Source organism: Sphaeramia orbicularis, chromosome 12 (genome assembly GCF_902148855.1).
Source record: "Sphaeramia orbicularis chromosome 12, fSphaOr1.1, whole genome shotgun sequence".
Lineage (NCBI taxonomy): Eukaryota > Metazoa > Chordata > Actinopteri > Kurtiformes > Apogonidae > Sphaeramia > Sphaeramia orbicularis.
In genome coordinates this window covers 64,196,907-64,224,119 of record NC_043968.1, presented here as the reverse complement: position 1 = coordinate 64,224,119, position 27,213 = coordinate 64,196,907, and the positions used below count along the sequence as shown (strand labels likewise).

The 27,213-nt window shown below is 36.9% G+C and overlaps 1 protein-coding gene across 1 annotated transcript in view; it reads left to right on the top strand.

Annotated features, from left to right (window-relative positions):
- epha5 (EPH receptor A5) overlaps positions 1-27,213 on the top strand; it is a 132,375-nt gene that overhangs the window by 84,568 nt on the left and 20,594 nt on the right. Inside the window, exons 6-15 of the mRNA XM_030148803.1 lie at positions 1,754-1,878; positions 5,747-5,836; positions 8,969-9,038; positions 9,206-9,308; positions 12,863-12,930; positions 14,886-15,011; positions 18,939-19,124; positions 20,696-20,757; positions 24,777-24,844; positions 24,931-25,072. Of these exons, the coding sequence (XP_030004663.1) occupies positions 1,754-1,878; positions 5,747-5,836; positions 8,969-9,038; positions 9,206-9,308; positions 12,863-12,930; positions 14,886-15,011; positions 18,939-19,124; positions 20,696-20,757; positions 24,777-24,844; positions 24,931-25,072 (1,040 nt within the window). The remainder of the gene's footprint in view (positions 1-1,753; positions 1,879-5,746; positions 5,837-8,968; positions 9,039-9,205; positions 9,309-12,862; positions 12,931-14,885; positions 15,012-18,938; positions 19,125-20,695; positions 20,758-24,776; positions 24,845-24,930; positions 25,073-27,213) is intronic.

Genomic DNA, 27,213 nt, shown 5'->3' with positions numbered 1-27,213 from the left:
CCAAAGATGGATTTGCTCTCTAATATTATTGCAACTTTTTAATGTGCTAATATATCATAGTTCTGTGTGATGCTGACTGCTCACTGCAGTCAAATGTGTTTGCAGGGATTGAGAATAACTAATAATGAGTAGAATAAAGTGAATGAGGAAAAATACACTGCTCAGCCAAAAAACACCTGGATTTAACTGAGCAAATAGTTCTGATCCTTCCATTGGATAATTACTGCAGTGAAGAATATGAAGTTTCGGCTGCCCTTACTCATTTTACTCGTTTGTTAAGCACTAATCAGTTTGTAGAGAGCATAAAGATTGGACGGTGTTTCAGTAGGAAACGGTCATGTGGTCTGATGAGTCCAGATTGACCCTGCTCCTTAGCGATGGATGCATCAGGGTGAGAAAAGAGGTGAACAGAGTGATTTCCCATCATGCCTAGTGCCTCCACTACATGCCTGTAGGGGACAGTGTTTTGATCTGGGGTTGCTTCATTTGGTCAGGTCTAGGATCACAAGGTTATTTTTCCGTAAAATGAGGTAAGCTGAACCTGAATATACTGAAAGACCAGATTTGTACATCAGTGGATTTTTTCTTTGCTGATGACACCTTCATATTCCATATCCATAGTCATCGGGATCAGATTGTGAAAGAATGGTTCAGGGACCATGAGACATCATTTTGTCATATAGTTTGGCCACCATAGAGTCCAGACCTGAACCCCATTGAGAATCGTTGGGTACTTTGGAGAAGACTTTATGCGGGGCTCCAACACTCGCATCATTAATGCAAGATCTTTATGAAAAAGTAATGCTACTGTGGATGTAAATAAATATTGTGATATTGCATACAAAATTATGCTACGGTGAATAGATTCCATAATCACAGCAAAAGCTTATTTTGGGAGTGTGGGATTGTTTTTTTATTTTTTCATCAGGCTGTGTGTTAATATTAAATTGTGGAATAAACTTCAACAAATTATTAAAGCGGGGTTTTAGCCACATTCTAAGCTGCAGTAACAGTGTGTGCATGTGCCAGACTTTGGATACTAAATGAAGTGTGCCAGATGCGTAAGGTCAAAGTTCACGTCACGGTTTTGTCTGCCAGCATTGTCTGGATGGTGGACTATAGACGGATAGTTTAATGAGGCGCAGGTGCACCTGGTTGCATTTTTGCAACAGAGCTGATTTGGAAGCAAAGACGATCTTAACTGGTGGATTTAAGGCTCTCAGGAAATGTTTCTAACTGACAAAATGTCATCTTTAATTAACCGCCTCTGGTTAAAATAATAAGGAAAAATAATTTATTGGAAATAAAGTAATAATCAAAACAAATGTATGCTGTTGTGTATGACCCTCTAGTCACTGCATATTTAAAAGGAACATTTGTACAGTTTGTGTCCTTTTTTGGTGGTTTTGTTCTTTGATGTTTAATCTTCCCTTTAATATTTCATAAACTACAACAATTCACAGCAAGAATAACAATTAGCTGTGTGCTTGTACACATCAAAGCTCGAGGTGTCGTCAAAAGAGGTAAACCTTATAGATACTGATGGAACCCAACAGATTTTACAACACTGGCAACGTTTTTCATGTGTTTAATCACTGTTAATTGGGATCTGACATCAGTCATATTAAATGCTACAATTATTAAACTGCGGGATTTTTATTATTAGAAGCTAAACTCACTGTTAATCATTGTGGCTGTTTTGCTTCTTATCACATCTCTGTGTCTTTGTGTGTGTGTTTTGTTTGTGTATCAGCTCCATCTCCAGTGAGTGTGGTGAGGAAAGGTCATGCTGGGAAGAGCAGTATTGCTCTTTCCTGGGCAGAGCCTGATCGCCCCAACGGCATCATCCTGGAATATGAGATTAAGTACTTTGAAAAGGTAAAAAATAAAAAGTATTTTTAGTCCATCTGTACAGCTGTGCATCTACAGATAACATACAGTATATACACTATATGGACAGAAGTATTGGGACATGTTGAATGCAGGTGTTTCTTTTCTAACAGGTCTGGGCTACAAAACAATACTGACAAATGTTATAATATAGTTTTATATTGTGATAAATATCACTGCAGTGCTTTGAGGCATTTTGGAAGCAAAGATAACAATTTAAACCAAACTAACTAGAGATGGTTTTCACGTAATTTCTCTCTGTTTTGTTTTTTTATTTATTCATGACTATGATTTTGAATGTTCTGCCTCTTAATTTTTAAAATATTTTTCATGCTCTGGCTGTAAATAATAATTTTCAACTGCAACTAACCATGTACTTTCTTCCCATCTCACTTAGGAAGAAAAATCTCCCATTAAACTTAAAAAGGGAAATATTGATGTTTATATCTCAAATCACCATAAGATAAGATAAGACAAGATAAGATTTTATTTATCTCACTGCGGGGAAATTTCTCAGTTAACAGCAGCATAAATACACCAACCAAGTGCATATAAAAAACACAAACAAGTGAAAAAATGAAAATATAAAGAGAAAAATAAGAAATTTGGTATTCATATGCACTGCCTGGCCAAAAAAAAGTTGCACATGCAATATTACACTGCACCACCTTTGGTTTTGTTACAGGAGACATTCACTGGATTAAACTAAGCAAATAGTTCAGATCCTTTCATTGGTACTGCAGTAGTTAATAATGTTTCAGCTGTAACAAGTTATTTAACTTTCACTGATGCAGTAAGTAGCCTCTCATGTCTCCACTATCAAATACATTGGACAATGCCAGGAGTGATCAGGATCATCAGGCTTGTGACAGAATGGTTCACATATGGAGTAGCCACCATAAAGTCTAGACTCTAATTACCCTGCCCCCCAAAGGGGAGACTAGGGGTATTATTTTGGTTCGGTTTGTTTGTTTCTTTTTTTGATTGTTAACACTGTAGCAGCAAAAATATTACTTCAGTTCATACCAAATTGGGTTTATAGATTGTCAGTGACCCAGGATAGATCCGATTACATTTTGGGAAAAGTAGGTCAAAGTTCAAATTTTGTATGAATTTGTAAATTCTTTTTTTCCCCATTTACTTATAATGGGTGAAATTTCAAATGCCCGTAGCAGCAAAACTATTGGTTGAGTTCATACCAAATTGGGTTTATAGATTGCCAGTGACCCAGTATAGATGTGATTCCTTTTTTTGAAACCTAGGTCAAAGTTTAAATTTTTGATGGATTTCTTAAATCTTTTCTTTTTTTTCCCCATTTACTCATAATGGGCAAACTTTCACTTGTTTGTAAAAGCAAAACTATTGGTTGAATTCATACCAAATTGGGTTTATAGATTGCCAGTGACCCATAATAGATTTGGTTACATTTTGGGAAAGTAGGTCAAAGTTCTAAAAAACTTTTTAAATCTTTTTTCTTCCCCCATTTATGTATAATGGGTGAAATTTCAAATGACTACAAAACATTAATTTTGTTTCAGTTACTTCAAACTTGGCACATATATAGAGGCAATTGATATGCTGACCTCAGCACACATATAGACATGATGACATCAGCTGGATTGATGCCAAAATAAGCTACAATATGTGTGAAGGGTGGGGATTTTTGTGCCTGGCACCACTTGTTTGGAATGTGATGAAGAGTTGATGCAGTGGTCCGATTCTCCATCAAAAATAATCAAAAATTAATGCAACTATGGATGGAAAAAATATTATGAACCTTATTGTGACAGTAGTTAAGCATCATGTAGCAAAAAAGATGTCACAGTGAATGTCTCCTGTAATCAAAACCAAAGGTGGTGCAATGAAATATTGCATGTGCGACTTGTTTTTGGCTGGGCAGTGTATTTATATAAACATAATATTAACAGGACATCTTATAGCTGTAGCCATGATGTGTCCCAGTATTTTTGTCCATATAGTTTATAAACATCCATATTTCCTTAAAGTTTAATGTAAAACTATATTATGACATTTGTCATGACTGTTTTTTATCCCAGACCCCTATTAGTAAAGAAACCCATGAATTCAACCTGTCCCAGTACTTTTGTCCATATAGTGTACAATACTGTGTAAAAGTTGTAGGCTACATGTAGGTTTAACGATGTAGTATAAAGTACGTACATATTTCTCATAGTTACTGGACTAATCTTCTAATGTTTTACACTGGTTTCATTCAACACATATCCAATGTTTCTTGTTTAAAACCAAATACTAACTGACCAATACTATTTCCTGTAGAAGAAACTGTATATTTTTGTGAGTTTTTAATGCTGTGCACAATATTCTCCTCTATTTTTTGGTTGGATTTTGATAAAGAGACATATGTATATTACATATAAATACATATTATACATACAATACATATTATGCTCATTACATTGTGTAAAAGCAACATAGCTCAGGGTGACTTGAGACTCCTGTACTCTACCGCTGGTACAGAATATAGGACTTCAGTTCACACTTTGCTAAAGGGCTTGAATTGTTGTGGCATAAAGATCAAGAATTATAGTTGTGTTCATAAGTTTAGATACCCTGAAAGAATGCGCAGGGGACAGTCTTGGATGTTCTAACATGACAATGACCCAAGACACAAGGTCAAGTTGACCTGTCATTGGCTACAGCAGAAATAAGTGAAGGTGAAGGAGTGGCCATCTCAGTCTCCTGACCTCAGTATCATTGAGCCACTTTGGGGAGGTCTTAAACATGCAGTTCATGCAAGAAAACCCAAAATCTTAAAGGAACTGAAGGTGTTTTGCTAAGAAGAATGGGCAGCTTTACCATCTGAGAAAATAAATGCCTCATCCACAACTACCACAAAAGACTTCAAGCTGTCATTGATGTTAAAGGGGCCAATACAGAGTATGAAGAACTATGGTACGTAAACTTTTGATCAGGGTCATTTGGATGGTTTCTGTTGTCAGTATGATTCAAAAAAGAGCAAACACATTTGTTTAATAATAAATGTCTTCACCCAACCACTAGCAATGAGTGAAAGAAAAGTTTCTGTATCATCTATCATATTCTCTGAAAAATGGCTAAAGAATCACAAATTCTGCTAGGGTATGTAAACTTATGAGCACAACTGTATATGCAAAGTTATACTTTATTTTGTTATGTTTGCCATCTAAGACTTTTTGAAGTATACACACTATTTGTGTATTTGTAAGTTTGTAAGATTTTCCTTGAAACTGCTGAAAATGTATATTATTATCGCACTTTTCCACTCATGTTGCATTTACAGAAACCTTTTGACCAATATTTGGGGCATGAATACTTCTGCCTTGGAGCGTTTTCACTGAAGTGGCTGTTGTATATCAGGTCCACTGAGAAAATCTTTACCTCAGAATGATCCTTTGATGCGACACAGCTATAGCTGTGTTTTTTCTTCTTTCTTTTCTTTTTTTTTTTTTTTTTAATTTGTGCTTAAAAGGAGACAGCAATTTGATGCCTCTATTCAGATCATTGTTCCTCTGCCCTTCCTCTCTTCTACCTTTCATCCTCTGATGTCGTCTTTTCGGGGAAGGTCAGAATAAAGGTATACAGAGCAAAAGAGGAGGGTTTGTGGTCAGTGGTTAGCTAATGGCTTCAGGCTAATGGAGGGTGCATTTAGCTGTGTTTAAACCTGATGTGGTTACAGTTGGGAAGCTGATACTGACACACACCCATGTACACCCACTCATACGTATTGCAGGTAGCTTAAATATAGAAATGATGAGTGCTAAAGAACAAGCTTGGAAGTTTGGAGAAATGGACAGTACGTATGTTAAAATCTGTCTTTGTTTGTTTTCCACTCCAGGAACAGGACTCCAGTTACACCATAATAAAATCCAAGGAGACTGAGATGGTTGTGGAAGGCCTGAAGCCCTCTTCAGCCTACATTTTCCAGGTAAAATATGGGTTTGGAAATTCAACAGAGTTATTCTTAAATAACAATGAGACTGTTTTTAAGTTTCACTTTTATTAGAAGCCAAAATACTTTTCGAAATGCCTTGTATTTCCTCAAATGGTGGCCGGGGTTTTATTGGCCCCAAATGCAGAACATATCAGGACTTTATTTAATGGATGCTTGCATTAGAGGCGGGCTTTTGTTGATAATTTCCTCAGTTAAATAAATAGAAATGATTTTTATTTAGTATGAAATCCTACTACTTGTGATATTAGTGCTACAATGGCGATTTTTTTTTTTTTTTAACAAATCCAACACTTCCTTTACCATTATAAAATAAACTCCTCTACAGTTCCAATGGATAGAAATCATTCATTGCTTAACAGAGCTTGGATTGTATAATCATTCTCTTCCTGTATGTGCCTTAAACTTTCTATAAAATGTGAGACACAGACCTGCAGTAACCTAGCTTAAACGATAACATATAAGGTGAATGATCTACAAGGTACCGAAAACAGCTGATTATATTGTTGAATGTATTAAATTAAACCTGTCGAAGTGAACTTCATGCTTAACTGAAGGGTTATTTCATAACAGGCACATGACATTTATCAATATAATTTTTTTTATCCAGTATACAATGAAGAGCTTGCCTTTATTTGTTTGAGTCAACCTTGATACCGGCTGTTATTAGAGATGGGTCTTTTGATTGACTCAGTTTTTATTTGAGAAAATATGGTAGTTTGTTTGGCATTTAAACAGTGCAGCCAGTGATTCTGTTGACACATGCACAGTTTTAAGGCTTATCCTGGTATTGATCTTATTCAGGGCACAGCATTTACACAGAGCACACTGAAACCTGACTATTAATATTCCCTTATATGTAATAAATATTGGCATTTCTGATTACAGCGCAGTGTTTATGCAGGGGCCTGTGATGTTTACAACACAGCCTGGCAATTTGAGCTGACATTCCTTTAACCTTGAATTAATTTGGCTGTGGTTGTTGAAATATGGCCACTATGGTTAATTAACATTATTTAAGTCTAACATCATGATGTGTTATTCTGTGTAATCTCGGCATCTGTAGTAAAAGCTGATGCCAAGACCATGTTGTCCTGTTGTGGTCAGCAGACGGTGGCCAAGCATTGTCCAAAATGTTGTATAAATTGACCACTACAAGATAAGGGTCAGTTCTTTGTTTCTCATGTTTGTCCCCATTTTTCAGTGTTTTCCATTTGCTCCACCCTATGTGTTAGGAAACAGCTTGGGTATTTTCCTATCTAAACTACCAAATACATTAAATTGTTTCATTACCAAAACAGAGAACTCTATATCGTCATTGCTGCAGACATGAAATGCTTTTGTTGCTACAGTTATTTATGTTTGTGTTAGATTATTTTTTGTCAGCAGGGATCAGAACCTGGAATAAGATGTACACAGTATCCCAGTTGCTTTGCACAATGAGTTTTGTCATAAACACAATAATAGGTGAAAGTTTTTGACAATTGACATGATGTTTACAAGATTGCATACTTAAAAAATAGGACCAATGCCCCTGTATGTCACAGACATGTTCTATCAGAAATTAACAAGGTAAATTTGTGAGGTTGTCAGGTTCTGGCGCTATGTTAGAGTCCTGTGGTCTTGATGCAGGAAGTCAATCTCCTAATAGAACTGGGTGATACTTTCACTGGAGGATAACTCAATTAAATTAAAGTTCATATATGACTTCCTAACAGTGCTCAGTATTAACTATGTTGATATCTGTAATCATTTCCATGTTATAAACCATCAAAATATGGCCTATTATTTACATAATTTGTCAAAACTGTGAACAAACTTTGTAGACATTGTCCCAAGGAAGCTACATATAAAATATGAAATGAATTCGACCAATTGTATTGGAGAAGACTGTTGAAATGCAGACATCGGTGGCCTTGAGTTTGACCCTTCAAGGTCACTCAAGGTCAAATGAAAGTCCATATATGGCTTCCTGTCAGTGCTCAGTAGTAACTATATTGATATCTGTAAGCATTTACATGTTATAAACCATCAAAGTATTGCCCATTATAAATAAAGGCAAATGTTTAATATTTCAAAAAATTTGTGAAAAAACAAAATTTTTCAAAACTGTGAAGAACCTTTGTAGACATTGTCCCAAGGAAGATACTATGGCATCAAGATGAGGCCAGATAACATTGCACACGTACGTGAAGTACTGTAAGCGCAAGTGAAGTTTTATAAACCAAAAATATATATTTCTTTTTAAAAATGCACCTACAAAACTTATTTTGCTTCTACAAACCTGTTTTTGCTTTTACAAAACACTTTCTGTGTTTAGAAAACTTTGTTTGCATTTACAACATTCTTCTGCGGTTACGAAACATACTGGCCTCTTTTTGACGTAGGGGTGCGGTAGATGAGAGGCGTGTCCAGACCTGGTCTAGACAGGAAGCAACATTAGTGGTGATGAACAGACATCTCCTCATTCACTACAATGGAGCCATTGAAAAGCACCACCTTAAATAACACCACTTATCCAGCAGAGTGAAGTTGGTGCCGTTCTCGAAACCAGTTACGAGATCCTTAAACGGAACCAGTTTCATTTACAGAACTCAGAAGCAAGCCAGGCACCAAGCTCCAAGCCTTGCTTCGCCGCATCATGCCCCGCACCAAGCCACACTCCAAGCTCACCAAACCATACTCCAACCTCTTGGCCAGCCACAGCCACAGCTGTGCGCAGAGCCCGGCTGTGTGCACAGCAGTGCCCGTTTGACTTAAATGAACCTCGGATCCAGTTCCGAGTAAGGCTCTCCATCACATGCAGGAACCGGCTGTTTGCTGGGGCTGTGGCCGGCTGTGAGCTGGACACAGCACCTTCACGATAGCTCATGGCCTATTGGCTGATGAGCTAAAGACCTGTTCATAACACATCCAGTGATACTTAAAGGTGTCTACTTTAGGGATTCCATTCCTGGAAAATAAAAATGCACCTTTTGACAGACTCATAAGCATCAATCAGACTAATACACTTATGAACATTTCATCTCTGAGATCAGAACAGTTTTTATGGGGATGTATGTGATAATTCTCATCTATATAGCGTGTGTACCATTTTATGTATTGCAGGTGCGAGCCAGGACCTCAGCAGGATATGGCGCGTTTAGCCGACGCTTTGAGTTCCAGACCAGCCCCTACTGTGAGTACACCTGAGTGATTAAATCCAGAGAGTGAGTGAGTGAGTGTTACAGGACAATAAACTTGTACGATTCCCACCTGCTTCTGGAAGCTGCACCCACAGTAGATGCCAGGTGTGTGGTGAATCACTTGCATTTTCCATCTAACTCTGCCTCGTTTCCTTGGCAGTAAGTGCCACCAGTGAGCGTGCTCAGGCCTCCATAGTTGCGGTGGCTGTTACATTGGCTCTGGTCCTCCTGGCAGTAGTGGCTGGATTCCTGCTCAGTGGACGGTAAGTCATAAATACACACCAGCAAAGACATAAACACAAGCTGAAAGTATGTCATATGTATTTAAGGAGGCTGTGTTGATATGCCCATGTACATCTCGCTTAATCAAAATGCTGGTTGGCACAATGTCATGCTTAATATAAAATACCAGCAACTGTGCCAGCATTAGGAGATTTTTTTTTCTTTAATGAAATCAAAGAATATAAAACAAATATGTTCCAAAGCAAGTGATATATATGTTAGCTGACAATATTGCCAGTTGTATGATGTAATTCTATAGAAGAGGTACTGAACCATAAATATGGAGTAGAATCTAAACTATTGCTTTTTAATGTCATTGTTGAAGTGATATAATTTTGTGGTAGTGAAATCATGATACATAAATCCAGGTTCAAGCTTCAAAGTATATTTATTTATCTCCCATGGGAAAAATTTGTCTTGGACAAGGGCATTTGTGCATGTTGCCTTTAATGCAAACTTCTTTCATTGTGTGATGAAAAATGTAAAAAAAACACTGATTTGTAATACACTATTAAACATATGCAATAATTGACTTGACCCTATATAGCATCTTATCACAGAATCTCACTGCCTACTAGTGCCATTTGTGTTCATCATGATGTATTGTACATTATTGTCTGTATTACTCTATCACAACGGCATTGTTTATTACTATTTTGAGTTAGTCTATGATATAATCAGATGGTGATATTATCATAAGTATACTGAGACTTCCATATGTCTGTAAAATGTCTATGCATACGCTATTGACAGTAAACTTGTCCTAAGGCCATTTTTCAAAGCTAGGGGGTCGAGAATAATGAAGAAAAAAAACTGCTCAGAGTATAAAACTAAGAGTCTTTGAAGAGCTGAACAGCAAAATTGGTATGCACATGTCAACATTTGGATATTTATTGACTAACATAACTGACAAATATCAAGTGTGTTTACTGACCTTATGTCTATGTTCTTAAAATGCAATATGAGTTTAAGCATAACTCTTTTAGAAACATTATCTAATCTGTAAAATGTGCACTGAATGAATGTATTTTCACAGTGTCTGATCACAAATAACTTTCACATAACTCTGACTTATAAATACTGCAACCAGTTTACTTTAATCACATGCACATGCACAAAGAAGAGCTGTCACAATATGTATTTGTCCATCACCATACCTTGAATGTTTTTTTTTTGTTGTTGTTTCTTTGCCCTTTAAATGCTATTTCTGTGTATATGTACTGAAAATGAAGGTAATGGCTGGTATGATTTTTTTTGTTCTACTGGAACAAATTCATACTACAAATTTAATTCATACTGTCAGTCAGTGATTCATTCATTTTTCTCATTCGTCTTTGCACATTATTGCTTAATCAGTTATTAAACTCTCAGTCCCATCAACTATTAGGTCATAATGTAACTAATTGAGCTCAGTGTTGTTTAATTATTTATTCTCCAAGATGGTGAGTGTGTATGTCTGTAACCGCATGATTATAGAAATGAGCAAACTAAGGGTAAACACCAAATTATTCTGGTTTAGATTGGGTAAAGAATCACTCTGGTTACATGTGGGGGAGGAGAGAGTCAGGAATGCCAAATTTTCCAGTGATGGATTTAGGACACAGGCAACCCCCTCCATCTACAGTATCCCCCCACCCCCCCTCATGTATGACCCTCCAGACTACCCACGCATGCATACACATCCAAAAACAGCACTCGTGTGTGGACACAAACACATACACACTCATGCTTGTATGCATGGGTTAATGCACACACACACACACACACACACACACACATATGCAGGAAGTTGGAGGGCTTTAAGGCAGTGAGCGTGCTCAAAGCTCTTGACTCAACAGATCCAGCAAACTAAATACCCCCGAGACACACACACACACACACACACATACACATGACTCCCCTCACCCAGACCATCCAGCTGCCCACACCAAACCCCTTTAGCCAACCCTGGCTGTCCTACAGAGACCAGAGATGGAAGAGACTTGGACATGACCCCTGTGTGTGTGCATGCGTGGGTGTGTGTTTACTTCTAGGATCAGGTTTAAAATCAATCCTCCTGTTTAATCTGGGTTATCTCTGATTATCGCTGATTCTGCTTGTCTAAATATTGACATATAGTGCCGTTTATCAAACACACACATGCACGAACATGACATTCAACCTGACGGAGGTTTTGCTCAAGGTATCAGGGGATACGCTATGAAAAATAACAAAATCCACTAGTGTCAAAATTTTGTCTTTTCTGTATTTTTCTTCACAAGCATGTTTGACCGCAAATCAATAGACTGTATAGAGCCGTTATTGAAAATCGCAAGAGGTCTCTTGTGTCCAAAGTAAAAGGTTAGCTAAAAATCCGTCAGCCAGAGTTGAAATGTTGACAGCTGCATTCTTGGAAAATATTGCATGAAAACTGCAGTACTCTGGTCTGTGTCTAGAAGTCCACTTTTCAGCATTCAGCAACATTTCTGAGAACCTTCAGGATATAAGTTGGCAAATCCATCAAGGAAAAAATAAGCTTATCTGGCAGATTCTTTTGTGATTTTGTCTGGTGTCGGCTGGTGTTTGCTTCACTGTGTCTGGACCAGTTTATGGTATCTATGTGATCTCTGTTTTAGTGCGTCTATAACGTCCTCTCTGTGGTTGTAAAGGTCATCATTTGTTTTTAAATATACAGCAGATAAAATGTCATTGGACACTGTGTCAAAGGACATTGCATATTTTTGCTATGCTGTAATAAATGTTTATACAATGTATAGTTAAACAGAATATGTCTCTAAATTTAAAAAAAAAAAATAGGACCATTGTCCCTGTATATCACCGCCATGTTCGATCAAGAATCAATAACAAGTTGAATTTGCAAGGTTGTCAGGTTCTATGTTAGAGTCCTGTGGTCTTGATGCAGGAGATCAATCTTCCAATAGAACTTGGTGGTACTTTCACAGGAAGAAAACTCAATTAATTAAATGAAAGTCCATGTATGATTTCCTAACAGTGCTCAATAGTAACTATATTGATATTTCTAACCATTTACATGTTATTAGCCATCAGAATATGGCCCATTATAAGTAAAGGCACATTTGTAATATTTCAAAAATTGGTCAAAATTTGAAAATCTGAATTTGTCAAAACTGTGAATAAACTTTGTAGACATTGTCCCAAGGAAGCTACATATAAAATATTAAATGAATCCGACCAGTAGTTTCATTAGAGAAGAAGTTTGAAGAAATTCCTAATGAAGACAGCAATGAAGACGGTCGGCTGGTGAGCTAATGAAGCTAATAAAATGAGAGCATTTCTACCCAGAACTGTACAGTTAATTCACTCCCATTCTCTATTGAGCCATGTTTGTTTCCATTTTAATTACTTGAATCATCATTTTCAGGAACAATTGTTTGAGGATTTCTCAATTGCTTCCTCCAGCCTGTGTGAATCATTTGCGCGAGTGTAACATGTTTTGTTATGACAACTACATTTCAGAACGTGCGCATAATTAAACTGTGCACTCTGTGACATTTACGTGTCTATTCTCTCTCAGGCGATGTGGATACAGCAAAGCAAAGCAGGATCCTGAAGAAGAGAAGATGCACTTCCACAACGGTCACAGTGAGTTTCTAAAAGCCTAAAGTGATTTTATGTGTGTGTGTGCGTGCGTGCGTGTGTGTGTGTGTAAGTGCATCTAAAGTTTACACTACATGTACAGTAGGGCTCAGACAGCGGCCATGTCTCTGTGAATTTGTTCATTGCATCAGGCTTGTGTGTTTGACTACTACAGTGAACAATGTTTTATTCTCTGAGCTATTCTTTGAATGACACGGCTACAAATGTGCTTCACAGCGGCCATGTTGGCAGAGGATGCACAAAGCTACGATGATTAATAGGCCGTGACAGCTTAATATATTTGGCCGCACTTTTTTGGCTTTGTGTCCCGCTGCCCATCTGTTGGCATCTGCACCGAGTGTGACGGGTACATTACCTCAACAGAAGTAAAGAGAAATATCACAGTGCCAAAATGTGTGGGACACTGTCATATTGATTCATGCACTAAAAGAAAATTTTACATTCATTTTATTGTGAATGTTAATTATGTGTAAAGCACATAAACATGAAAGAAATAGTGTCTTGTATTTGGGATAATTACATATATGAATCATTTAATCTTTAAATCATCAACCACAGGGAGCAGGTCTGAGTAAATAAGTGTATTCAGCATCACCATTTTCAGTGGTTATACATGTAAATTTTTTTGCTTGGTTTTGACCGACTTTTTTCAGATCTGTCTTATAGTGTTTCTATAAAATGTTGTGAAAACACATATTTTAGAGCAGTTCAGCAGTGTATGATTGGTACAACGCAGTATTTATTTCAATGAAAAATAGAGATAGACTGTTTAATTAATGAGCATTTTAAGCATGACTTAGTATCAGGAGCACCAATTGGCTAGTATCAGGCTTCAGAGCTGGAGGTAATGACTGAGGAAAAATAAGAAATTTCAGGTTTTTATTGTTAGTTATTCATTTAGGAGTTTATTAAATTGACATACAGTAGAGGTTTTACAGCTTTTTAGTCTTGATGGTTATTTCCCTACAGTTTTTCTGTTTTCATATCATCATTCATATCATCCAACCTCTAGCAAAATACCCACATCTACAAATCATACTCATAACTCATACACAAATGGACAAAAGTATCGGGACACATTGCATTCAGGTGTTTCTTTTCTAACAGGGGTCGGGGCTACAAAACAATGGCAAATATTATAATATTGTTTTATATTGTGACAATTATCAAATTGATTATTAATATTGATGTTTATATGTCAAATCAGCATAATGTCTTATGAGAACCATGATGTGTCCAAATATTTTGGCCCATATAGTTTATAAACATCAATATGTACTGGAAGTGTAATGGGAGATTTTTCTTCCCAAGTGAGATGTGAAGAAAGTAGAAGGTTAGTTGTGGTAGAAAATTATTATTTAGAGTCAGAGCACCAAAAATGTTTTTGAAATTTAGAAGTAGAACATTTAAAATCATAGTCATGGAGAGAAATAAAGTAAAAACCATCTCTGAGGCATTTTGGAATCGAAGATAACAATTTAAAACAAACTAACCAATGTAATGCAAAATTTATCCCAGTATAAAACTACATTATGACATTTGTCCTTATTGGTTTGTATCCCAGACCCCTAGACCCCTTAGAAAAGCAACACCTAAATTCGACGTATCCAAATACTTTTGTCCATTTGAGTATGAGTTAGGCAATTATGCTAAGAGGCTAAGGAAATTCTGAATGTAAGCTACACAGGCATATTTAATTGGTTCTCTATATTTGTCATGACTGAATAACATAATTTGCAACGGACCAGGCAAAGAGAATAAAAATCCTTTGTGCCCTTTCACTATGTACAGTATGCACTCGGTGCAACTTGCATACGAGTCTTACTAATTAGAGGATAAGTGATATCTGAATGCTCATGATGCATTGTGTGTGTGTGTGTGTGTGTGTGTGTGTGTGTGTGTGTGTGTGTGTGTGTGTGTGTGCATGTGTGTGTGCGCAGTAAAATTCCCTGGGGTGCGGACCTACATTGACCCTCTCACCTATGAAGATCCCAACCAGGCTGTGCATGAATTTGCCCAGGAGATCGATGTGTCGTTTATCTCCATAGAAAGAATCATCGGTGCAGGTGAGTCAGCTCATTATAACAGCTTTTGTGTCTGTATTATAGATAATCTGACTCTGCTCAGAGAGTGTGTCAGCGGGGCAGAAGAGTTGAGTGTAATGTATCACAGTATATATTATCATTCATTCCGGTCCATGAAAATGAGACCGTTCAGGGAAGTAGGCTCAGAAAAACTCTCTAATCAATGCCAGTGTAATATCAAAAAGTAAGGATATATACACATAATTGGATACATAATACATGATTTGTTTATTATACCATTATACCAGGAAGTCCGTCTGTCTGTCCAAGATTTTTGTCCATCCCATTTGTCGCACAGTAGTCACCCGATTCCTTTCAATTTGGACACACGTTTATGACTAATGCATTTGCAGTGCATAATTTGATGGCTGAATTTCAAGTTTGGGATTTTTTTAAATAATTTTTTCAAAATTTCAACATTATGTCCAACAGATTTCTCAGACATTATTCATCCAGTTCTTTTCAATTTGGACACACATGTTCTTTATCACTAGTATAGGTGCAATGCATAGTTTGATGGCTGAATTTCAATTTTAGGATTAATTTTTTAAATAATTATTTTTTTAAATATCAACTTCAAAAATTTGTTCAACCAATTTCTCTGACATTATTCACCCAGTTTTTTTCAATTTGGACACACATGTTCTTTATCACTAGTAGAGGTGCAGTGCATAGTTTTTTAGCTTACCGGCCGATAGGCCGTAAGCTATTGTCATCATGCGGCGTCCGGTGTCGTCATCTGTTGTCTGTCATCTGTCGTTGTCGTCTGTCCATTACAAAAATTTCTATCGTCTTCTTCTCCAAAACTACAATTCCGATTGACTTCAAACTTGGTATACAGCTTCTTTATGGTGATATCAACAAAGTCAGTGAAATTATTTCGATCCAGATCTGATTCTGGATTTGGTGCGACTTTGAAAAATTTCCCCATTATAAGAGATAGGAAGTGGATCCATGCAATAACTCAGTAAATATAAATGATATCAAGTTGAAATTTCTACAGTACAGCCCTGATGGGAAGATGACCAAAACATAATGGCCACATGCTGATCAGGATCTTCTTCTGGATCCGGGAACTTACAGAAAATTTAACATGGGCTCTTACGGGGAAAAAATTTTAATCGTCTTCTTCTCCGAAACTACAGTTCTGATTCACTTCAAACTTGGTATACAGCTTCTTTATGATCATGTCAACACAAGGTATTGAATTTTTTTCGATCCGGATCTGATTCTGGATTTGTTGCGACTTTGAAAAATTTTCCCATTATAAAACAGAGGAAGTGGATTGAGACAATAAATCAGTAAGTATGAATGATATCAAGTTGGAATTTGAATTTTTGACAGATCTGCTTGGAATATGACCAAAACATGGGCTATTTCTCTAATATAATAAATACACATAACTGGATGATAATAAATGGCATCTGGATACATTTCCCAAAGCTTTTAATTTGGCTGGTAAGCTACAGGGCCATTGGTCCTATTTTTAGACATAGACATAGACCTAGTTTGATGGCTGAATTTAAATTTTGGGATTTTTTTTTTTCAATGTTTCAAAATTTCAACTTTGAAATTGGCTGGACAAATTTTGTTTTTTGATTCAAATTTCACACATGTTCTTTTCATGTCCCTTTCTCTCAATTTTTTGCAATTTTTTTTACATGTTTTTATAAAGTTTTTATAATGATTGAAAGTTAAGACTCAGAATTGATCCCTTGGTAGGCAGGGTATCAGTGAACAGGAGGGGCAAAGTGTTGTGCAACCAGGTGGGGATATTTGTAAACTCTGCTTACTTTTTCACTTGTTTTATTTATTTATTTATTTTTTCATGGATAATTTACACTGCTGTAAATGTGCCAGTGTTTGATTTACCAAATGGCTTTTCAACTGTTGTTTTTTGGCCAGATGTTAAGCTAAGTCAAAGGTGACAACAGATAAAACTTGGACGAAAGCTTGAACGAATGAAATATGCAGCATGCAAAGTAAAACATAAGCAATGTAGACAACTGATGACTTGGTGGTAAACAGACAGAGGTGATTTAAATGTAAAAATACACAATTGCATTACATTACAGATGACAAAAACAGAAGGGAGATGATCTGACAGTGACATTATCACTACACACTGTGTAATTGTTCGACACTTAATGTACATGAGCAGAATACACCAATTACCTGAACTGTGACACCTCAGCATCACATTCTGCATAAAACCTGTCACATAAACTCACATTTACACACCCTTAATTAAGCCAACATTACACTAGACAAATACATTTCCATTGCTTTAAAAGTTGTTTGTGTTCTGCGGATGATTTGTGAACCTCACAAAACTAAGGCTTGGCAGCAGAGAAGCACATCATTCACTTTAACGCTTTTTGAGATCTCTTGTGTTAATGAGGATTTTATATAGAATTCAGGGAGGCTTGCCAGACATTTGTACAGAAATGACACATGGTTGCACTGAGGCACTGAAATAGAAAATCAGACGAGTTTGACTTAAAAATAAAATGGTCACGAAGAGAGATCTGAATGTACCAACAGTCGAAATCAGTAACAGTAATTTAAATGAATGTATTTCATCAAGTTTCTACAGTATTAGAATTTTTTTTCTACACCAAAACCAAATGGGATTTGTTGAAATTAGGGATGTAAACAATTAATCGACTATCGATTAATTGGGGGGGACTTATTATACATATGTATAATATATAATAGTCCAGGACAAATACAAACGTCCTGTCCCTTCAAATTAAAGTTTGTGAAGCTTCAGGAGGCAGGGAAAAAATAAATGAGCGAAAAGTTTGTTCTGCGGGGGCACAGACTGCACCGCCCCGTACCCCCATAGTATTATAAGTAGGACGGAAAGGGACGCACGCACGCATGCGGTTACCATCCAACATGCACGCATCCCCCGGCCGAACTGCGCGCGTGCAGAGTGCACCCACACACACACACACCAACGCGTGCATCCCCCCATTACACACCACCACACCAACAGATGAATTCCACAGGAAACTGCCTGTATCCAATGGTTCAACAAATCAATCATTAAGGAATATGACATGCTTTTTCCATGAAGTAAAAAAACAATATTTAACTTTTATTCTTATAGACCATATTGAAAGAGAAATTCAGGTTCTCAGGAAAATTGCAGCTTATCAATTAATCGTTAATTGATCGATAGGGTCAACCAACTGATGATTAATGGATTAATCGATAATTTGCATCCCTAGTTGAAATAGATTTTAACCCACAAAGACCCAAACATCCACTGTTGACCAGAACCATCTACTGATGTAAAATGTTTAACAACTTTTGAACAACTAATCCTATCCATACATGTAAATAAATGGTTTAAAATGCTGTTTGTCTTCTTTTCATGGTCATCAGATTTGACCCATTTGGATGTTCAGAGGCTCCTTTGTGAATGTGGAAACACTGTCATCTTCTATAACATTGATTCACAAGTAAAACCCATGGAGTTTGATCAGTGACAGTGGATGGAGACAGTTGGTTTATGTTCAGTTATTGATATATTTGCCGGAAAGTCACTTTTTCTTCAGTTTCCTGTGTTTCTGATATAACCCTCAACTTTAATCTCAGCTTTTATAAACATCTACATGCTCAGTGAATTAAATCTAGGAAAATACATGATTTTCACTGAAAAATGCAAAATAAAGATGATAATATTACAATATATCACTTGAGAAAGGTTAAATATAGAGGTAAATGTCATTTGGGAACTGCCACAAAAGTAGCACTGGGTGTTTATGCTGCATTTTTAATTTTATACTATTTTATGTCAACTTCATTTAATAGATTAGCTCTTCTGTGTTTTTTTTTTCTTCAACTTTCCTTGCCAAACATAAGCTGAAATGCTCAAACACCAAGGCCTGTCTGTTTCAGGAGAGTTCGGCGAGGTGTGCAGTGGTCCACTGAGGCTCCCTGGGAAAAGAGAGATCCAGGTTGCCATTAAGACCTTGAAAGCAGGCTACACAGAGCAACAGAGGCGTGACTTCCTGTGGGAGGCGTCCATCATGGGCCAGTTTAACCATCCGAACATCATCCGTCTGGAGGGCGTGGTCACCAAAAGTGAGCCATCAGCATGTCTCCTTTCAGCATGCTGTTGTGTTTTTCCGGTTGGAAGCCCTCGAGCTCCCTGTTGGATTTTACACCATACTGTGTGTCTCACTGCAGATTACAGGGAATTGCTCAAATAAACTTTGTACTGTGCATGTATGATGTTTAAACATGTACAGATTTTGAAGCTGAACTTGGTGCGTTTCAGGTCTTACTTGTCAGCTTTGGCTCTGTTTTCACCAGTCCATAAGCTGTGCAGTGTCAGGGTTTTTCATCATCCATCACACTCTGCTGTACATTATGAGCCGAGTTCAGCTGTGCTTTGACACCTTCAGCTGTTGTTTATCAGGCTCAGTTGTGTGTCTGAAATGGCAGTATTTTGACTGGAACTTGTAAGTGTGAAGAAAACATGTTTTTTTATGCTCTAAAATCTATGTTCAGTCAACCACATAGCCATTGTACTTTTCTGCAATACATAGAGTGTATGTATAATTCTCCTATATAATCTTTGAACAAGAAACACATTTCTCATAGCACTTCTCAATGCTATATATCACATGTGTCAAACATATGGCCTTGGGGGCCAAAACCGGCCCTCCAATGGGTCCAATCCTGTCCGTGGGATGAATTTGTGAAATGCAAAACTTACACTGAAGATATTAACGATGAAGGGTGTGAAAATCATTTTAGTTCAGGTTCCACATACAGACCAATATGATCTTAAGTGGGTCAGACCAGTAAAATAATAACATAAAAATCTGTAAATAATGACAACTGCCCATATTTGTCCTTTTACAAAAAATGTGTATAACCTGAACAAATATGAATAACCTGAAATTTTGAACAATATTCTGCCTGTTACTAAATGTTTTGTGTATTTGTAGATCCACTGTCATATGTAAGTTGTAATGCACATATGTAAATGATAAAGTGAGGCATAATATTGTTAAAATTGCACTTATTTTTCAGGCTGTTCATAGTATTCAGATTGTTAAGGAAACTTTGTAGATGTAAACATTTTCATCATGTAATTTGACTTTTTTCACTGTTATTATTTAAAGATAAAATTGGGCTGAATGTGGAACTGAACTAAAATGAGTTTGACACCCCTGCCATATATACAGAATTTTCAGTGACATCTCACATAAATTATATTCATAGTGGGTTTATTTAACATTTTTTATGAAGAAAAAATGACTCGCAGTATATTAAAATATTATATAATATGTGTACAATATTTAAATCAAACCACAGTCTTTTCTAAGCACTGCACATAAACACCTGAAGAGATTTTTTTATTGCCTCAACCAAAAAAAATTGACGTGTCAGAATGAAAACCCCAGTTTGACTTCATATTGTCTGGAAATTATACATATCTATGGTTTGCAGACATGTACAGTGGTAACTTTTTGTTCTGATGACAGGTTTAGTTCATAAAGTATTCTAATCCTACTTAATGCTGTATTCATTTGTCCTATGTATTATTCTAGGATTAAATGTTATTTTGCTCATTAAGTGATTTTATGTAACAGATGCATTGTTATTTGTTTGTTTTCATTAATACACATGAACTCTTTTTCCAGGTAAACCAGTGATGATCATTACTGAATACATGGAGAATGGATCACTGGACACCTTCCTTAAGGTAAGACAGAAAGACAAAATCCAAAAGGCTCATGGAGATTTCATGGAAGCAAGTCAAGGATTTTAAGGATAATGGAGCGGAATGTTAGAAAAAAAAAACAAGAATATACAGAAGAAATCGTAATAATTATAGGATGTAGACGGAAGTAAGATGAAGATAGTGTGTCAAAAGTGGTAGGTGATGGCAGGAAAATTGCAGCTGTTACTCAAGTATCAATTGAGAGAAATGTTTGAGCAGCGTTTCATAAACTGGAAACTGAGTCAGCTTTCATAGTTCAGTGTTGTGCTGAGAAGCCTGATTTAAGTGAACAGGCTGAAAAGGAACCGTTTGCTAATATGACATATCAAGAGGACAATTATCACAGAGGTGGAAAAACATTTAATCTTCTGGAAACAAAAACACTTCTTTGAGAGTTGTTTGTAATGGACCTCTGTGGACTAAGAGGATCAGTGTGAGATGTGGATGCATCCTCTGAAGCTGTTATTATTTCAAATCAGTGGCTTAAAATACTTGGCAAAGAGAAATACACTTGAGAGGAGCGTGTAATAGTTACTGTGAAAATGTTTTCCTGTGGTTAAATCTGCCTGTAATGCAGGGTCATATCATGATGTTCCAAGTTTGCCATTGATATTATCTGTGTCAGTAATAAGTTTAGTGTTTGTCTTTGTCAGACAACAGGAATTAATATTCGTATGAAACTCAATTATTTGATTTTTACTACCCACATTACATTTTACATTTTAATGTGGATATGCAAACTCGATTTACAGTATTTTCTGCTATTGACAACTGTTACTATACTTTTTATAGTTACAACTAGGAAATGCAAACACTTAGTGAGGTTTGCTAAAGATACTGTGGCTTTTAATACAGAGACTCAACAAAGATAGATTTAGTTTAAAGGGGTTCTATGTAGTATTGATGTTCCACCCACCACCAATGAATCAACACTATGTATCCACAGTGTGTATCACTCACTTGATAGATAGATAGATAGATAGATAGATAGATAGATAGATAGATAGATAGATAGATAGATAGATAGATAGATAGATAGATAGATAGATAGGGATGGACGGACAGACAGACGAACTTTATTTTTGCCAAACTGGGAAAGAGTGTCAAATATCAGAATAAACTGTAAAGCTCATTGTTTACACATATCTGTATTATGGTATCAAGTTTTCTTCTTCAAAATAAAACTCATAGGCACTTATTTTGACAGTCAAAATAACAGTGTCTTATAGTATTCATGTGTTGCATCAGCTGATGGTTTACATTATAACTCTGTTAGCTTAGCACTGTTTTTAGACAGAGAACAGCCACAGTAAAGCCACAAATCACCTCAGTTTTCTATACAGTACAGTTTGTGTTGTCAGTAGCTGAACTAAAGATCTGTTTGGAATCAAACAAACAAGGTCAGAACTGTCACAGTTTAGTTTGAACCATGGATCAACAGACATAGTGACTCACTACTCCCTCTTGTGGTCACATAAACTTGCCAGACCAGTCGTAAATACGTTTAGATTGTATGCCTACAATCAGCTTCTTTGACATAACTTCAGAACTACATATAGCTTACTCAAACCAACCCACAATATATTCTAAATCTATTTCCCCATCTATCTTCTGCCCATTGAGAAAAGGTAAAAAATGTTATGTGATGTAACATTACATTTCAAGGCACAGATAATTTTGTTGTAGAACATTGTGAGCAGTGTTAAGTTTGGCAGCATTAACATGGTAATTGGATTTACTGCATATGGTTGCATATGGACATGATTTCCATAAGACAAGGTTATTACAGATTGTCTACTTGCATCACTAGAAAATATTAAAGACATCTGGGTACTCAGAGGTGTGATGTCCACACTGTCTAGACAATTTGGGCCTCAAATTTTCATGGTTTCTGTCCAGGCCACTTCTGTGCGCACACTGGTTAAAATGGCAAGATGCTCAGTTGGCAGACATGGCAAAATCCAGCATGAAAGAGTAAACTCTGAGAGCAGATGGCTAATGAAAAGATTAGAGAAATTAGGTCATATAATTCAGTGCAACAATGAGGGACAGTTGCTTGATGAAGGCATATTTCACAAAAGAAAATGATAAGATGAGGGAAAAGGTGAAAATAAAAAAAATTGGTGGTCAAAGCTGAATAGAGAGGCACTATGAGTCAAACAAAGAATGGAAGGAGGTGACATGCTTTGTGCTGTGGTCAGTGGAAGCTGCTGACATGACTGTGCTGTTTGCCCCGGGGAGTAATCCTGGATGGCAAAGGGAGTCAGAGTAGCTGAGGGACCAGCAGGCGGAGCAGCCCAGAAAAAAAACCTATGAAGTAATTACATGGATGGCTGGTGTACTGAGGCTGGTGTGAATGACACAGCCTTGAGAAAACCACAGCCTGGACTGGCTCATGGATTAGCTGTCACAGCTACAGAGTGTGCACTATAAGGAAGACTCATAACTTAAACCTTGGGCTTAACATCTCATTTCACTTGTTAGTAGGATGTCCTGCAGATGGATGACAGGGTTAGCTATAATAGTGAGAGAAACACATGTTGAAATTATGATGGGAGTAAGAGTGCACCTCTATAGAGCCTGCTACTGAAATATGGAGAGAGGCTGAGGAGGGGGCTTTACTTTGCATTTGGAGTGGAAGGAGCTGAGGCTTGAAGGTTAAGTCAGGGCTAAAAGCGAGGAACGAGGAAGTGGTTGTGAGTTGCTCGGGGGAGACACGGCTGGTTTCTCCACCAGAAACCATAATTGTATGAAATGTTGTATGACTCAGGGCAGTAGAGGAGTGACGAGCCTAGCCCTGGGCAGGATTTGGAGAGTTCTTTATCTTGGTTAGGGACTCTTTGTCATGTGAAAAATGGGCCAGTAGAAGAGCCGTTGGTGAGTGACCAAGTGGGCATGTGGGAGTCGTGACCTGAGGTCAGTAGTGGAAGAAGTACTGATGTCTTTAACCTAAGCAAGATAAATATAATGGCAGAATTTATGAACTGAAATAATTTGTAAAAGTTATTAGGTAGAGAAATGGTCCCTGTAAATGTTTGTTATACACAGCCAGCCAAAGAAAACACTTTAATTTAGTCTTATGTACCCCTTAGCTTTGATTATGGAGTGTGTTAATTGGTGATTCGTATGTTCATTCATTCATTCATTCATTTTCCCAACTACTTAAACCTCAAGAAGGTTTCAGGGGTGCAGGAGCCTGTCCCGGCAGCTACCATTATTTTGATGAGTGTATGGAATGTCACAGTATTCATTTGCATACATTTTTGGGCAAACAAACATCATACAGTATGTTTGTAGCATTGCTGCCATGGGAGAACCACCTATAATGACTAAAAAGTCAACGTTTCCTGAGATAATCATTTTCTGACTAATCCAAGAGGATTTATTTAGTTTTAGAAGGAAGAGTATTTTCTCAGTGCATAGAGGAACAGGGAGGGAATGAAAGGTTAATCTGAAAAGTAAGTACAGCTGTCAGACAAAATGTATAGAGAAGTAAAAGTTGAAATATTTGCCTCTGGCTCTTTCGGTCTGAATTCTTCACTAATTTAACTCCACAGGCCCATCTTCAATCCTATTTCTGAGTAATGACACGATAAAGGTCGTTTTGAGTGCTGGCCCTTTAAATGCAAATGAGCCACTTCATGCCCCATCCCCTCCAAGTTGTTGAGGGTTCAAATTCAAACTTTTTGAAATATTAGGGTCCCTAGATACCCAAATAAATGTACCAAAGACAAAAAAAGTAGGTTTAGCAAAATATGACCCCTTTAACTGAATATAAACCAAGTGTCTCCATCAACTGTCATTGCTCAAACTCCATGGGTTTTACTGGTGAATCAATGTTTTGGAGGATGACGGTGTTTCTACATTCACTATGGCACCTCTGAACGTCCAAATGGGTCATATCTGATGACCATGAAAAGATGACAAACTGTATTTAATTATCAGTAATGAAATTAGCAAGTTTTATAATTTCCTTTTTTTGCATCCCTTCTTTTCCATAGAAAAATGATGGTCAGTTTACTGTAATCCAGCTGGTTGGTATGCTGCGTGGCATCGCATCTGGGATGAGGTATGCACACAATCACTCGCTCAACACATCATTATTATGGATCAAATTTTTGGTAAATTTTTCATCTGTTTTATTAACAAATGCAGGTACCTCTCTGACATGGGCTACGTCCACCGTGATCTAGCGGCTCGTAACATCCTAGTCAACAGTAACCTCGTATGTAAAGTGTCTGATTTCGGCCTGTCCCGAGTATTGGAGGACGATCCAGAAGCTGCATACACCACACGGGTAAGACAGTACAGCTCTGAGTTCATGATTGATCGTCTGTGTTATTTAATTGTGCTGCTCCTACAGTTTTTGGTTTGTGCCAAATTAGACCATTTGTATATTAAAATAGAAAATATTAATACACTTTTGGCTCCAATACATGACTTTCACATGTGCTTGCATGAGGTTTTTACTCTTCCACTGTCAAAACACTCTGCGAATCACTTACTTTGTCGCTTGTTGCACCTTTTACATAATTTTTTTGTTTTGTGTCTTGTACATATGCTTTAACTATGTCCTTTAGCTGTTTAGTTATGTCATTATAATCTTTAGATGTTCAACTTCATTATTGTCTTTTACAACCCTGCTAACTTTTGCCTGTTTTTGGTGAGGTCAACATTTATAAACGCATCTGTTTTAATTAAGCAAATTAATTGACACTGGCAATCCAGTGAAAACAGCTCTGAAACTCAAAATTCTGGCACAAACATAGGAATTTTTAATAGAAAACAGACCTTAGACTTCTATAAAAACAGTATACAGGCTGTCACTGTGGGTCTAAACAACTGAATCAGCTGTTAACAAACAATAAATATCTACCACAATACAGGCTCTAGATATTGATCCTTTAAGCCGTAAAGACCCAGTGCTAGTTTTGTGGCAGTTCCTAAAGGAATTTTTCTCTGTTTCTACCTTTCTTAACTGATTTATCACCAATTTTTTATTAATATTATCCTCTGTATTTTGCATTTTTTGGTGTAAATCGTATATTTTCGTTTATTTCATTCGCAGATCATGTAGATGTTCATAAAAACTCATATTCAAAGTTAATTATATCAAAACAGAGAAAAATGCAGAAAAAGTGACTTTTTTAGCAAATATATTGCTAACTGAAAGTAAAAACAAGTGTGTCCATCCACTGTCATTTGTCAAACTCTATAGGTTTTACTGGTGAATCAATGTTGTAGAAGATGGCGGTGTTTCCACATTTTATAGGGAGCCTCTGAGCGTTCAAATAGGTCATATCTGATGACCATGAAAAGATGACAAACAGGATTTTGTACCAGTTTGCACCGGTGGCTGTTTGGGTTTCTATGGGTTAAGTATTGTGATATTACATACAAACTGGTCCCATTCTCAATTTGTGTTGAGTACATAAATCAGAAAAATAAGGATATACAAATAATATAAATAATCCAATGAACTGGGACTGCAGCCACAAGTTTCCCCTCAGTCTGACTGAACTGTCATAAAATTACTAAATACTAGGGGTGTGACGATACAGTTAGCTCATTAAATGAGACAATACACAATATTGGGTTCACGAGAACTAAAATGACAAAATATATGACTGGACAAACAGACTTTTTTATTTAACAGAGTTACAAAACAATGTAGGTGCATTTTGAAACGTTTTATAACTTGCATCCATGCATGACCTAAGCATGAGCTTTAAACTGTTTAACTTCTTTCCACAAATAAATTAAATATTTCTTTTTTTTTAAACTGCAAACAATATGTGCAAAATTGTAAAATGGCCTTATACGCGCTGCAATGAAACGCTGATGTCTCTCATTATTGCTGTGGCTCTGGTGCTTGACTCTGTGAGTTCAGGTGCAAAGGTGTCTGTCAGTGTTGTCTGGCCTTTAGCCGTTTTATTCACAGGTGCAGTGGATTTTAGAAGCGAGCTGTGGTGGTTCTGTATGTGTCTTGACATAGTGCTCATGTTAGCCACAGTGTACAGTACTATTTTCTTATACTGCTAACATATTATCCGTGTCTTGTCTGTCACTCGGTGGCCATTTATTATTTCCAGGTGTGCCTGCTGAGTAAAATTGTAAGGTATGCACTGACCACATGGGGGGGTTGAATAGTTCGTAAGATGGGGGGGTTCTCCGTAAGTACCACAACGTACCTTACCTACCTCATACCTAGAAGTTTGGATAGCTCACAGTCTGATAGGCTTCTGTCCTGTGCCCGGGAGACAGCTTTTCACTTAAACGAGAAATATCATCACAATTTAATTTCATCACACCCCTATTAAATACTGTTACCTGCCGTTAGCCAATGATGGCTGAGTCACTAAAATTAAGTTTATATCACATAATGAATAAAGCAAACATTTTTATATTCATTGTCTTTAAATTCCAGAAACTGCTGCA